We start from the raw sequence: 13323 nt of genomic DNA on the forward strand, positions 1-13323 counted from the left end.
CTGCGTGCTTGCTAACGGTCAACGTTTGGTTGGACGTTACACCCGTTGCCCACCTACCCACCTGCCCACCAGCTGCCCGCCCAGTGTGGCTATTTTGCCCCAGTGTGGCTATCCAGGGTTAGCCAGTGCAGGGTTGGTCTTAGGTGCTCAAGACGCGTCTAGTCGTGTTTGATACCCAGCCTACATACAATACATGAAAGCTCAGGGTCTTTGCTATTTCGCTGTGGCTGTTGTCACATTTCGCAATCGGTGGTACTGATGCTCTGGAATCCCGGTTTTGACTGACACTGTAACCCTCCTACCTTCTCCCTTTACGTTGACCTGTGCACGACTCGACTAGGTCGGTCACTTTCTTGCTGCAAGCACGATCCTCTCGATACGCGACCGTTGCCATACATGTCGAGGCTTAAGCAATGATATGATACATCACCTGCTTTAGCGAGTCCGCTGCAACACCTCCTCTCGCTTCACTTCTTCAACAATCACAGAGGCTTCACCACTGTCTTCAGTCAGTCCGTCCACCCGTCCGTCAACATGCGCTTCTCAGACAGCTTCCAGGGTGAGAACACTGATCCTCGCACCCTCCCTCCCATCCTTCCCAGCGGTTTCCCAGCGGCGAACGATGCCTCGCGATACCAAGGCAGATCCACGAGCGCTCCTCACCGCTCAGCCCGCCAGCTAGATGATCTCACTGATCGTCGGCAATAGCTTCATCTCACTGCGCGCCCAGTCCCCACGGGAGACTCGTGGCAACGCTCTCTGCCTCTTCCCTGCACATTCGAGCCGTTGAGTCCCTGCATACCGTCAGAGACATCGAACTGCCACGCGACTTCTCTGGCCCCGTGACGTCTCTTCAGTGGTCTCCGTCTTCTAGCCTGGTTCTGGTCGCCTCCGCCCATCAGATACATGTTTTTTCCGCCTTGGGCGATGACTTCCATGCAACCATACGCAACCCCCTGCCCCCTGCATCAAAACCAATCTTGGTCGGCTTTGGCGCATCCGACTACCAAATCTGTCTTTGCGCATCTCTGGGGCTCAGGTTTGCCATCTTCGACCTGCGCTCCTCCAGAGCAGTCGAGATAGCCAATCCCAAGTTCCATGCCACACCATCCGCCTGCTGCAGGGGCTTCTGCTTCCGGCCGCGGACCGGCCACCTGTCGATTCTGACACGCGTGTCAGGGAAAGACACGATAAGTATACACGATCCTACGTCCATCGAAGTGCAGAGGTCCTGGTCTCCGGACACAATCGATGCCCAGGGCCTAATCTGGGACCCGGATGGCCAATGGCTGTTGACCTGGGAGGCTCCGGCCCATGGCCACAAAGTCTTGTTCTACACTGCTGATGGAAACCTCCTCAAGACCTGGTCTGGCCCGCGGCCCCTTGTAGCAGCCGACAGCGATATTAGGCTTGGCCCCGGCGTCAAGCTGTTGGAGTTTTCTGCAGATGCCCGGCGTCTGGCCATCGGGGACTCTAGTAGGCGCATATGCGTCCTCGACATGGCATCCGTCACCGAATCCCTGCGGCTGCAGCACCCCAACAGTATAGCACCTACAGATACCCTCCAGGTACGAGGCGTTGAGCTGCAGATCACCCCAACTCCCCTGTGCTCTTGATGCTGAGTCTAGCAGGTCTGGCAGGAACAAATCAGCGCTGCTGGTCACCATTTTGTCCGTGCCCCACAGACTATTTTCCCTCCCACCAGCCAGACTGGAGGCAGCGGTTGTGCCCTAGCTGCCTTTGACCCATCATCGACTCTTCTTGCTACCAAACTTGAAGATGCGCCAGGCACCCTCTGGGTCTGGGACATCGAGGCTGCTGAACTCCGGGCAGTCCTGTTGTTCCATGGAAACGTGTCAAGGCTTTCGTGGCACCCTACCATTCGTGAGACCTTGCTCGTGAGTTGCGAAGGTGACTCGCATAACTCGCTGGCGTTCACGTGGGATCCTCTGTCCGACGGCCCAAGACCGGCCGACTTCTCTGGTCACCTCTCAAACGGCAAAGTGCAGGTGCTCTGGCTACAAATAGATGGGTTGGAATCAGGCGCTTTGTTTGCTTCAAACAGCGGCCAGTACATACTGGCTTCTTTGGCCGATGACGAGGACGAGCCTGTCCCATGGCCCGCTGGTGACCAGCTTAGTGGCCTGCTGAGCGAGAACTCCCCACGTCGCACAATTGCGCATATCGAAAATTCGCCTGAAGAGGAAACCAGCGAGCTCGATGACACCTTTTGTTTCAAAAGAACATGATCACGATGCGGTGTCAGATAACTGTCTCAACCACATCGTGCACCTCACCCTCACCGCGATGGGTTGTAACAGGGTCATCTGCCTCGGACCCGGCATTCCGAACTTATCCATCTCTCGCTGATTCGAGTCCAAAAACAATATGTGCATTTCGGCTTCAGCATTCGACCTCTTCATGGTTCTCTATGCGGTCTAGCTCGCCCGCGGATATTTCGTCGAATTCCTAGCTCCAAAGAAAAGCAAAGTATAGGCCATCAAATCCTGTGCTCTGTCATTCGACGTTATTTCTTCTCCCAATGATCAAGCGTACATCTCAGACATGCTGCTCAGCCGTAACGAGGTGGGACCCACTCGCTGGCGTCCATTGGATCTCGGTTGTATGCAGGGTACTGGACGCATATGACAGGCCGGAAACGACGGATTTTGGTACAACCAAATTTATGACTCTCTGGCCTCCCGTACCGAGTTTTGCTGCAGTGACGAGGTTGACCGGCATGCGCCATCTGTTCCAAAGAGGCAGACAACCTCGATCCTCCTACAGCCCTACCAGGTCTACAACCAGTCGCAAATTAGCAAACTGCATCCTGTCCAGGGAGGCCCGGTCAAATCAGATAACAGGCTCTGTTTACCAAGAACGAATTGAGACAGTCCTTTTCTTACCGACCGTGCTACACAAGAACTGCAGCAACCATGACACGCCAATCCGAGACACGAGCTGTCAGCTGTCACTGGTGTCGTGGCTTGCATCTGGGCTACATACCGCAGTCTATTGGCCACGATCGCTTAAGCCTGCAGATGCTGCCTGTGAGGAGATGGGGGATCGCAAGGGCCTTGACAGTCTCTCATCCCCCCACATTGAGCCGCCTACGCCAACGTCTAGGGAAATCCGCAAACCAGGTTGTTGGACAGCTCAGACGCTACGCCACACCTGTATCCATGTTTGATACATATGCAAAATGCAGGTGAAGAAAAGTCCTCCACATTGTTTGCTCCCCGTGGAATTATGGCTGCATTCCGGTAAGCCAGGCCCTTCAAGTGGCGATTGCGCCTGCAGAAAATATGCGTCCTGGCTGTGACCAGCCTGGACATTTCGCCGCCGGCCCGACCTTTGAGCCCATAAAACCATGCCCGGATGCCCTCTCCGGCTTCCGGAGCCAATGGTCTGGATGAGACGAATCTGGATGCCCATTTCCTGCCCATCAGAAGCACAGGCAAACAGCTCATCAAATACTACCTGCTGGTTGTGCTTGGGTGTCACCTGGATGCATGAGGCAGTAACCGAGATAGCTATAGCTCAGAAGATGACACGACTGGCAGCAAGATTCGCAAGAGAGTCGAAAGCTTGAGCCGCAGACTCTGCCCTACTGCATGCGTGCTCAGTCTTGGGCCGCTTTGGCGGATTTGATTGCATGGTATTATGTGAATATAAACATGGATACCCCTTGATTTTCCCCCGGGTCTGGACAGGAGCCAGAAGACGCACCGCATCGCAGACATATAGACTCCATTGTGTGCTACCTTTTCGTTGGCTGAACTATCCCCAGCTATTGCCATTGTACAACCGGTTGCCTGCCTCTTGTGCGCCCTTTCTCAGAATCTCTTGCTGCCACCTGAGCGATTCGCCCTGTGGCATCCCGAGACAACAGCTATGACAGTTCCAGACTATGAAATACCGAGAGATGTGGTTCCACCAGGCAACCAAACGGGCACTTACTACATCCCAATATCAAATGTGCGTGAGACCTATAGAGCCCACGGAGAAGGCATTCTAGAATCCCAGTCGAGAAGTTTGTGCTGACCCGGAATCTCTCTTAGCTCCCATTCAACGTATCATGGCAGGAAGTCAAAGACCATGTGAGACAGGTTTGCGCTGTAGACCACGTGGAAATCTTCCCGAAGAGCACGTCTGGCTGGGTCAGAGTGAAGGGTTTTGAGCATTTCAGAGCAGCGTTCGGTATGATGACCCCTCCGGGCTGTGCGAGAATGACACCCACCACTTCGTAGCTTTTACAAGTCTGACAGCAGGGGATTGCAGAGCTACTCAATGGCAAAGAATTCAAGGGCCGCGCCGTCATAGCGGACGACAGGAATGCGGACAGGCCCCTCAAAGTACGTGATTTGACGGTCTCTGGCTCAAGCGGATCGGCCAACCGCCCAGCTAGCAGCAGCCCGAAATCAGCTGTCGAGCCCGCATCTGAAAGTTCGCTGTTTGCAGGAGGCCCAGTGTCCTATCCGAGCTCGATTGGGATCTCTTCTCCCACGTCTACAGCAAGCTCGGCGTACGGTCAGGTGCGTTTGGATCTACCCATGTCTTCGTACCACTTGCATTTACTCCCACAAGGCGACCACGGCCCTATGCACAACCACTGCCACTTCTATGTGCCGGCTGCTCAGGCGCTGATGCCTATATTTCTTCTACAGGACGGTGGAAGCTTTTCCATGCCCATGTCGCCGTCCAGCTACATGACAAGTCCTGGCACCTCGTTCTCCCATGGCGCCATCATGCCGAGCTACGATGTTCTCACGGCGGCCTACCCACAGCCAAGTATGCCAACGACGACATACGGCTACTACGCCTCGGGTGCGGAAGCACAACAACCCTTTTATGGCTACCAAGCCGCACCAGATCGACAGCCGACATTGTACAACCAGTCGGCTTCGTACGCCGTGCAACCGATCCAGCCATACAGCGAATACTATCCGCCGCCACCACCCAGCGTAGCAATTCTTACCAACCAACTGGCCGACCTGACGATGGGCGGCGCGGCGCCGAGTGGTGGAGGCGTGGTCTACACCGAGCAGCGCGGTATCCACATACGCGAGCTGTCGCGCCGCGCATCGGACGACCAGGTCCGCAGGATGATATGCGACGCGGCCGGCCGCGAAGCCGCCCTCATCAACCTCGTCGAGGTGCCGCTTGACAAGGAGGGCAACCCGCGCGGCTACGCGATCGCGCACTTCCGCAGCGCGGACCTTGCGCGGAGGATGGTGGATAAGCTGCACGGAGTTGACTTCAAGGGGAGGAAACTGCAGGTCAAGCTGCTCAAGGAGGGCGAGGCCGTGGGGGTGGGCGGCTGCGGCGCCGTGGCTGGCTCGTCGAGGGGCCACGGCCATGGGCACCGGAGCGGCAAACACCACAGCTCCAGCACCAGGAGGGACGAGGGGAGGAGGGCCGAGCGAAGGGACAAAGACAGGGAGCGGGGGGTCGACAGGGGCGAGAAGAAGACCTCTTCGTCGTCTTCTGCCAGCAAGGGGGCGCCGCTCGTGGTAGGCGGGGGGTGCTCGGCAGTTGAGGCCTCCTTCTGCTCGTCGTCGTCATCTTCGTCCAAGGGCAAGGACAAAGGCAAGGAGAAGCACGGCAGCAAGAAGTCCGCTGTCGTCATTGCGGACGGAAGCTCACGCCGCGCTGACAAGAGCTGAAGGGGGAATCCGACTCATCACAAACGGCCGCGGCCTGTGCTTGCTCAACTAGCTGTGGGGAGTTCCTCATAGAGAAAGGGAAAAAAAGCTGGGAGAGTGCGAGACGGGGAAGCCGGGGATGTGAGAAAATAAATTGCTTTGACTGGGGTTGGCTTCTGACAACTCACGATGCGGATGGGCTAAGGCTTGGTGGGCGTCGGGGATTGGACAGGACATGGTAATGGTGGAGGATGGGGAGAAAAAGCAGATGCGATTGTGGGAGGCGAATTCCCCTGCCTTGCAACACGAGCCTTTTCGAAATGGACAACAAATAAGTGTTACTTCTCTATGAAGAAGAAAGCCCCATGTCAAGTTTGACAGTCTTTTTGCTTCCTCCACTCCGCGTGTCAACGGGCATGGTATCGATCAGGAGCCCTCTACCTTTGAATGATGCTGGCTGTCTTTTTTGTTGGCACTGAGGCTCTGTTGTCTCCGTCCCAAACCCTAGCCCAGAATGTCGTACCCCTGGGACTATAATTCCAAATGTTATCACCACGCAAGTAGCTGTACGCGTTCGTTCGGTCATGCCGCCGGGGTTTCATCCCTTCTATCCTAGTTTATTGTCGTTCAGACTCAAGAGGCCTCAACACAGCCTTGAGCGCCACAGCTCGCCAATCTGTTGGTAGCGACCTCACGTTGTGGATTACATGCGGAAACCACCATCACTCTCTGTAACAGAAACACCTTCTTTTTTATCGTCGTGTCATTTGCAAATTACTATTTGAGTTATGTATTTCACCTGCTTAGCGCTCTTCCACTCCCCATCCCCTCCCTTTTTGTGTGGCCATGCGCAATTCCAGAACACCTTGCTCGCCGATATGCCGTGGTTCCAACTGCCTCGTCTATCGAGGCGCATTTTGGAATTTTATGTACACAAGATGGATCCGCGAGTCACCCGTCATGCACCTCTCCGGTGTACAACCACAGCACCAGGCTGGGCTGGAACGGGGCGGCGAGGACAGAATGATGTGTGAACGTGAACCTATCGAGGTAGATATGTACAGTGAGTATGTAGTGCTATCGTAAAAATAGTGAAGCTCCTCAAAGGGCCTCTGGTATCTTCTTATCAGCCGCGAGTCGTATTCAAATAACAGTGATGAACGATCGTATTGAAAGGGCCGAAAAGCCTCGCAGGAAAACCTGCGGCTTAGCCTATTCCTCATGGCTTCGTGTCTTTGACGGCCGCAGGCAGGTCTGGTACCGGGACCTGGGCCACATCTGGACGCCTGGGCTCCTCATCGTCCATCATCATTGTGTATCTCTCCTCAGCGGGCATCGAAGGCACGGGCGGGATGTCTTCGTTGGCTCTCTGCTCGGCCCTTCGAATCCGCCCGGTCTGCTGGTTCACCCAGCTATTTACGGTCCTGAATCTTGGCGGCATATCCTCGCTGGTAGTAGTGTAGACTGTGTCGCGATTGCTGATACCAGCCTCGCTAGCGTTGGCGACACTGTTCTTCCGGCTCGCAATAGGCGTCTGCTGGTAGCTGAGACGGGGCATACCTGGGGCATTGGACTGCCCCGCGGCGGCGGGAGGAGGAATAATGATGTCTTCGTCACCAAAGCCCGAGGACAAGGACGACAGCTCGGACGCGCGGTAGACCTGTCGCCTATTCGGGTCGTAGGCGTCGGAAGGCTGTCGAGCGAGCTCCGACTGGTTGAAGAACGGATCTTGCATACGTGACCGATCTGTAGTGGTCGTTGCCACGGTCTGCATTGTACCAGTCGCTTGAGTCGATCCAACGCTCTGCATGGTTCCAGTCGTCTGCAAGGCTCCATATTGGAGCGTGCTATTCGGACTCATCGAATTGGATGCGTCTGTAGATGAGTTTGAAATGAAAGGGTTAAAGTTGCTGGCCGGAGAGAAGCCAGGTCGAAGTTGCGGGGGGAAGTTTGCGAGTTGCTGCTGGCTCATTTGGGACTGAGGCGAGACTGTCTGCGCGCGCAGTGGGCTTGAGGCACTTTGGGGGTTCTGGAAGGAACCAGATGTCGCGGAGTATGGGTTGAATGTGCCTGATGGGGAGAAGTTGGTTTGCAACTGAGGCAGCACCATTGGCCCTTGCTTTGCCATCGACTGCGCTTGCGATCTTGGGTCGTACATCGAGTAAATCTCCGAAATTTGGCCCATTGAGTTAGTCTTCTCATATTGTGGTGGTGCATTGCGGAAATCATTTGGCCCATCATCCATTTCTTGCCAGCCACGCTGGCCACGACCAAAGTATGGAATCTTGGCGAGAAGCTGGTTCGATGGTGGTGGTTGGTTGCCGTAAGAGCCATTCTCCTTTGCCTTGGACTTCTTGACCATGCGCCATGCCATCCAGCAAATGAAACAGACGATAATGAATCCACCTGATCCCGGGTTGGTCAGTAATGCGGTTCCGCCAACGTGATACGCTGGGATTCGAACTTACCAATTGATCCAGCTGAGATGAGTGCGTGTTCAGCGGCGGGACTCAAAGCCCCTGGAGGCGGCCCTCTATCCTGGTCTCGGCCGCCGTCGTTGCCGTACTTCACATCCTCGAGGGAGACGGTTGGCGTAGGGCTGCTCTTCTCAAAAGCGAAAGGCGTGGTCTGAGTGTAAGACTCGGAGTAAGTCGGCGAGGAAGATGACGAAGAGGATGTCTCTGGATTTCCGACTCCTTTCCGGGGCTGAGAGCTGACCGTGATGGACGATACGAGCGGAAGGGATTGAGTAGTCATCAGTGAGATGGAGGAGGTTGTTGTCGAAGGTGGCGGAGGGCCGAGTTGCGGGTTGTTGACGACGGGCGCATTAGCGGATGGTTTTGGTGTGGCCAGAACTGTGGACGTTTTCACAACAGTGGTCGGCGGCATAGTAATAACGGCCGGAGGTGGCGATGAGAAGACTGGGAAGGTCGGGGTCGGTGGACTCGCAGGCGATGTAGGGCTCGGTAGAGCTATCGAGGTCGATGTAGGTGGGGGGACCAGCTGCAGGGGTGGAAACGACGGTACGGTCGGTGCCGGAGCAGGGAGAGCGAGTGTCGCCACAGGCTGCTTGTGTTCATGATCCTCGTCGTGGTCATCATCGCTGTCATCACCGCCCTTGCCCTGCTTGTTCTTGGTGCCCTGGCGAGCTTTCCCTGCCTCCTCCTCGTCGCTGTCGTCCCCATCCTCTTCACCATCTCCTTGCCTGCGAACATTGCCTCCATCGGTAACCACGGAGAGGTCACGTCGGGGATCTCTCTGAGACGTATCGATCCGCGCAAGTCGCTGCCGCAAGTACCTCCGCCGAAGACCTGCTCGCAATTCCTTTTCTTCCTGTCTTAAATCCATTACGGGGGCCATGTCGTCCACTTTTCGCATCCTGTCCGTCACCGCTGACGATCCCCTATGCGGTTATGGCACAACCCATATGCTCAAACGTGCTCTGGCGTGTTCAAGCGACCATGTCAACTGTTCCCAACGCCGGCGTCGTGGTATGGAGTGGCCAAGAAACGAAGGAGATTCGAAAATTAGCGAATGTCACAAGGACATGTAGATGGAGAGAACGAGGACCCAGTCCAAGAAGCGCTGGAAAGGTCGCAAAGAAAGTGACAGAGACCAGCCCTGGAGAAGAAGGGAAGGGTGGAAAAGAGAGGAAGCAGGCTGAATGAAAGTGAGACTTCCAAGACAGAGAAGCTTGGTGACAGGAGAGTATCAGACTGGGGGAGGGAGGGATAGATTTACCCGCCGCGTGGTCGATGCAAGGGCATCAGTGGGAGGGGGTTCGGGACTGGGCGAATGAGCCGAAAGATCCAGGGATGAGCAGCCTGACTCAAGGGAGGGATGGTCCTGCAAGAGGGTTTGGAGCCTTACGCTTTGGGGGAGATTCCAAACGAGCCTCACGGATGGAGCCCTCAGGGGTTGTTGCGAGGGCGGGTTTTCTGCATTGACCCAGCTAGGGCAAGACGAACCCAAGAGGGGAACACGGAAGCGAATGATCTATCTGACGGGAAAGGCTGACGCCATTTCCACCCATCGGCGAGATCTCTATGGAAGATGGTGGATACCACGATGGATCTACCGCCCGTCCACGGCCAGGACTACTGGTTCTGTCGCGGCTGAGCTTGAATGTTCAGCTGCTCTGGTCGAAACTGCTGGACGTCGAGGACAGAGTGCAGGCAGAGAACCTGGGCATTAGCCAGGCCGGTTCGAGGGCGAGTGCCCACGACTCTGAGACGCAGCGGGATGGAGCAAAGCCGCTGCCGCTCTGGATGTCTCAATCGAGTTAAAGCCTAGCAAGTGCACAGTATGGTCGCGCTGAGTCGAAAACCTCGGTTCGGTAGCAGGCTTGTAGCAAGTTGGACATAGCAAGCAGCAAGTAAGTGGCAAGGGCGGTCAAGGGTCAAGTGGCGGCCATGCGCCTGCGGCTGCTGTTCAGGCGGAGGGGAGGCCACACACAGATACGATACCATAGCAACACTCTGTAGCATGTGTCGAAGCTGGTGCGGTGCGATACAATACGATGCTATAGGACGCGATGCCATAGGGTGTGATGCGATGCGATGCGATGGTCCCTGGATTTTCAGACGGACGAAGCCCAAGCACACACACGAGCACGAACATGGGCAAACATGGCGCTCCTGTGACTGAGGGTGACGCTTCAGTGCTGGGCGTGCATACCGGACGGTAACTAGGGATGGTGGGCGACGCATTGACATTGTGCTGGCCGGCGGTGGTTGATGTGGGAGGGCTGGGGAGGTCCTCAAACACAGGGCAGGGCAGGGCAGGACGGGGCAAGACGGACGGACGGACGTTAGGTGAGGTGAAGTGAAGCGACGTGAAGTGGGGTGTTGTGAGGCAAGGCAAAGGGCACAAAGCAGGGCATTGCCAGGCAAAGTCCAGGCAGAGCCAGCTGGTTGAGGTGAGGTGAGGTCGAGTGCGGCTGCTGTTACGGAACGGAGTGGAGCGTGCAAGTGTCTCAGAAACGGGCACAACTGGTTTCAGGACAAGGGCGTCCCGGGAGGCGCTTAGCCGTCCTTGGCCTAGTGCCGTCGGAGGCTCGATGCTCGATGGCTGCACAGCTGGACTGACGTCTGCGTCTGCTGCGTCTCTGCTGCGTCTGCGCTGCGTCTCCCGCCTTTTCTTCACCTCACTTCACTCTAGTTCCCCCCCCCCAGTGCCTCTGCTGTAGATCATTGTCCTTCTCCACCAACACCACCCCTGCCTGGAACCTGCTCAGCCATGGCAATGCTCGAAAACCCCTGGCTCCTGGCCCCTCGCCCCTACCCCCTTACATCAGTGAGGGCAGCACATATTTTTCGGATGAAGTTCCACGGCCGATTCATCCGTCTTCTCTCGTGCATGCCCGGATCCGGAAACTTTGTTGTTGGCCTCAGCGCGACGGCCTCAGCCTCAGAGTCCAGGCCTTCTCCTGATCGGCTCATCGCATGCGAGTCTCATCAGCACAACAAGCCAGCAGTCAAGGCCGCAAGCCGAGGAGCTGCCAATCCGTCCAAGACCACTCTCTCAGATCCCGCCGTCCATCCCCACGAGCCAAGTCCATCCTGAGCCTGCGGCCCTCGGGTACGAGATGCTTATTTGCTTGTGTTTGCCTTGTCATCTCACTCTTGGAAGTCACTTTGCCATTGTCACGTCTTGGTTGTTTCAATGTCGTCCTGCCCTCTCTGTGCCTGACCGTCCCGTTGAATGCTAGTTCATCAAACCTTGGCAGCCCTTGGTCATCCCGGCCAGCGATTCAATATCGCAAAGCCAAGTCATAGGAGCCTCTGCGGCCAGTCGCACTTTGACATTGGTATGTTCGGCATATTGCAGTCCCAAAGTCATATCTCTCTGGCGCCCCATCGGCCAAGCCGCATGTCATTTGGTCTGGGCAAACACTGGAATACGGGCGCGGCAATCATTCATTTCCGCTCACACTAGTCATTGCCATTGCCCATCTAAGTATTGTCGTCTCCCAGCCTTGGCCTCATGGGCGCCGAGCACGCTTGTTTGGCCGAACCTTTAGGGTTCTTGTCATTCTTAAAGTAGGACCGGCCCTCCTTCCAAGCAAACGGGTCAGTTTTGGTCAGCCTAGTCCGGCCTCGAAACCACCGATTTCCTTCAGAGCCAGCTCTAAAGAAGCCAATTTTATTAACAGACCTTCCTTCTTGGCGAGGCTGTCTGGACCTGCTCTGTCGGCCCTGCCGTGAATTAATGCGAGCCATAAAAGGTTTGGAGTCATAAGAGAACATCAAGTAGACAACCGGGCTTTTGGTGTCTACTTGGACACCCAGCGAGATCACGACGGCGTGCCTTAACCCGTTTAGGGAAAACGAAAGCTACGCCCAAACGTGCTCCGCGCACAATGTCGCATCGGGTAATCGTCGCGTAAAAGATGAGATCCGCAGGCTCCTGCAGGTTCCAAAGAATATTCCGTGCCCAGACATGGACAAGGGCAAAGTGCTTTTTTTTCCGACCAAGAAGCTTCGTAGCATCCCCTGCAACCAATAACGCCAGCGATGTCTAAGCTTTGGCACTTCATGCCCTAGCGATCAGTCATGGCTTCCATGTGTTGCCAAAAGGCGGGAACCATCACTGTAAGAGCCGCAGATGTGTTCACGTGTATCGACTTGATTTGACGGATGTTCTGGAAGCTTTCTTGACCAGATCGGAATTGCCGGCCATATGCCACTGTTGCTAGAGCCTAGCATCGCACCTGTTGTCTCGTTAAATAGGCTTGGGAGAGCGTTTCCGGATGATCCATCCTCCCAGGTTGCTACTGCCGGTCTCTCACTGCCGGCTGTGCATTCCCAGCACGATGGCCATCTTTCTTGGTCTTTGGTATGGACATGTCGTCTCCTGGTCGTTTACAGCGTGTGGCGCCCAACTATAGGGGCAGGGAGCGACACTCCATCCTGTGCTATAGAATGTAGTACCTTGATGGGGCTCTGCTCAGCCGCAGCAGAACAGCTGGACTACAAGATATCGGCATAATGGTGGGCCCCGTGAAGTGGAGACCACAGTAGAGGCTTGCGTACTTCGTTTCTTTCTTCTGGATCAACATGCATCGAAGGTAATCAACTCCGAACAGATCGTGGCCTAGACGCGCGCGACTGCAATTGTGGACCTGCTCCAGGCTGGAAGGTATGCATGTTGTCTTGCTTAGATATGCGAGACAGGAATGGCTGGGTCAGCCCTATCGACACGGCCTCAGTCCGAGCAGAAACACGGACAGATGCCATAATAGGGGGAAGCTGTGCGAGCCGCGTCGTCATCCACCACCCAGCACGCTGGTCACAGGGCAGAAACATCTCCACACGGCAGGAAGTGGTTAGCCGGCTGAGATCATCTCTCAAGGGGTGGGATTTCGGCTCGAGTTGTATTCTCGTTCAGTAGGATCCCAAGGAGTCCCAACAGAGGGAAGGCTAGGTCCTGCCTGATGAGTAACACCATCAGAATGGAACATAATGCCAAAGTAATGAGCTTTCACGTCTCGTGCCCTTCACAGGATGGCATGCTTAGCATTCTGCCTTCAACCTTTCGACAGCCTTTTCGCCAAAGCCTCTACACCAGTTTTGCAGCCCCGAGACATAGTTCTTGGGAGTCCCTTCGCTTAAGCAAAGAAAGATCAGACCGCACATGTATAGCCACAATAAATGTAACTTCGTTCTGGAGTACTTTT

At 55.6% G+C, this 13323-nt stretch overlaps 3 protein-coding genes across 3 annotated transcripts; 2 read left to right on the forward strand and 1 right to left on the reverse strand.

Moving 5' to 3' along the window:
• Positions 1-534: 534 nt before the first annotated feature.
• J7T55_009113 (uncharacterized protein) lies at positions 535-2249 on the forward strand (the record flags this gene model as incomplete). The annotated part of the gene is made up of 3 exons (XM_053142045.1): positions 535-559; positions 709-1568; positions 1632-2249. The coding sequence occupies 3 exons, from the start codon at positions 535-537 to the stop codon at positions 2247-2249; spliced, it is 1503 nt and encodes a 500-aa protein (XP_052994954.1).
• Positions 2250-3894: 1645 nt separating this feature from the next.
• J7T55_009114 (uncharacterized protein) lies at positions 3895-5666 on the forward strand (the record flags this gene model as incomplete). Its single annotated transcript, XM_053142046.1, has 4 exons — positions 3895-3978; positions 4062-4200; positions 4282-4535; positions 4668-5666. The coding sequence occupies 4 exons, from the start codon at positions 3895-3897 to the stop codon at positions 5664-5666; spliced, it is 1476 nt and encodes a 491-aa protein (XP_052994955.1).
• A 1198-nt stretch (positions 5667-6864) lies between these two features.
• Positions 6865-9005, reverse strand: J7T55_009115 (uncharacterized protein; the record flags this gene model as incomplete). Its single annotated transcript, XM_053142047.1, has 2 exons — positions 6865-8051; positions 8114-9005. 2 exons carry the CDS (start codon positions 9003-9005, stop codon positions 6865-6867), a joined length of 2079 nt encoding a protein of 692 aa, XP_052994956.1.
• Positions 9006-13323: the final 4318 nt, after the last annotated feature.

Source organism: Diaporthe amygdali (assembly GCF_026229845.1).
Source record: "Diaporthe amygdali strain CAA958 chromosome Unknown NODE_10_length_1141467_cov_65_626103, whole genome shotgun sequence".
In the NCBI taxonomy this organism is placed as follows: domain Eukaryota; kingdom Fungi; phylum Ascomycota; class Sordariomycetes; order Diaporthales; family Diaporthaceae; genus Diaporthe; species Diaporthe amygdali.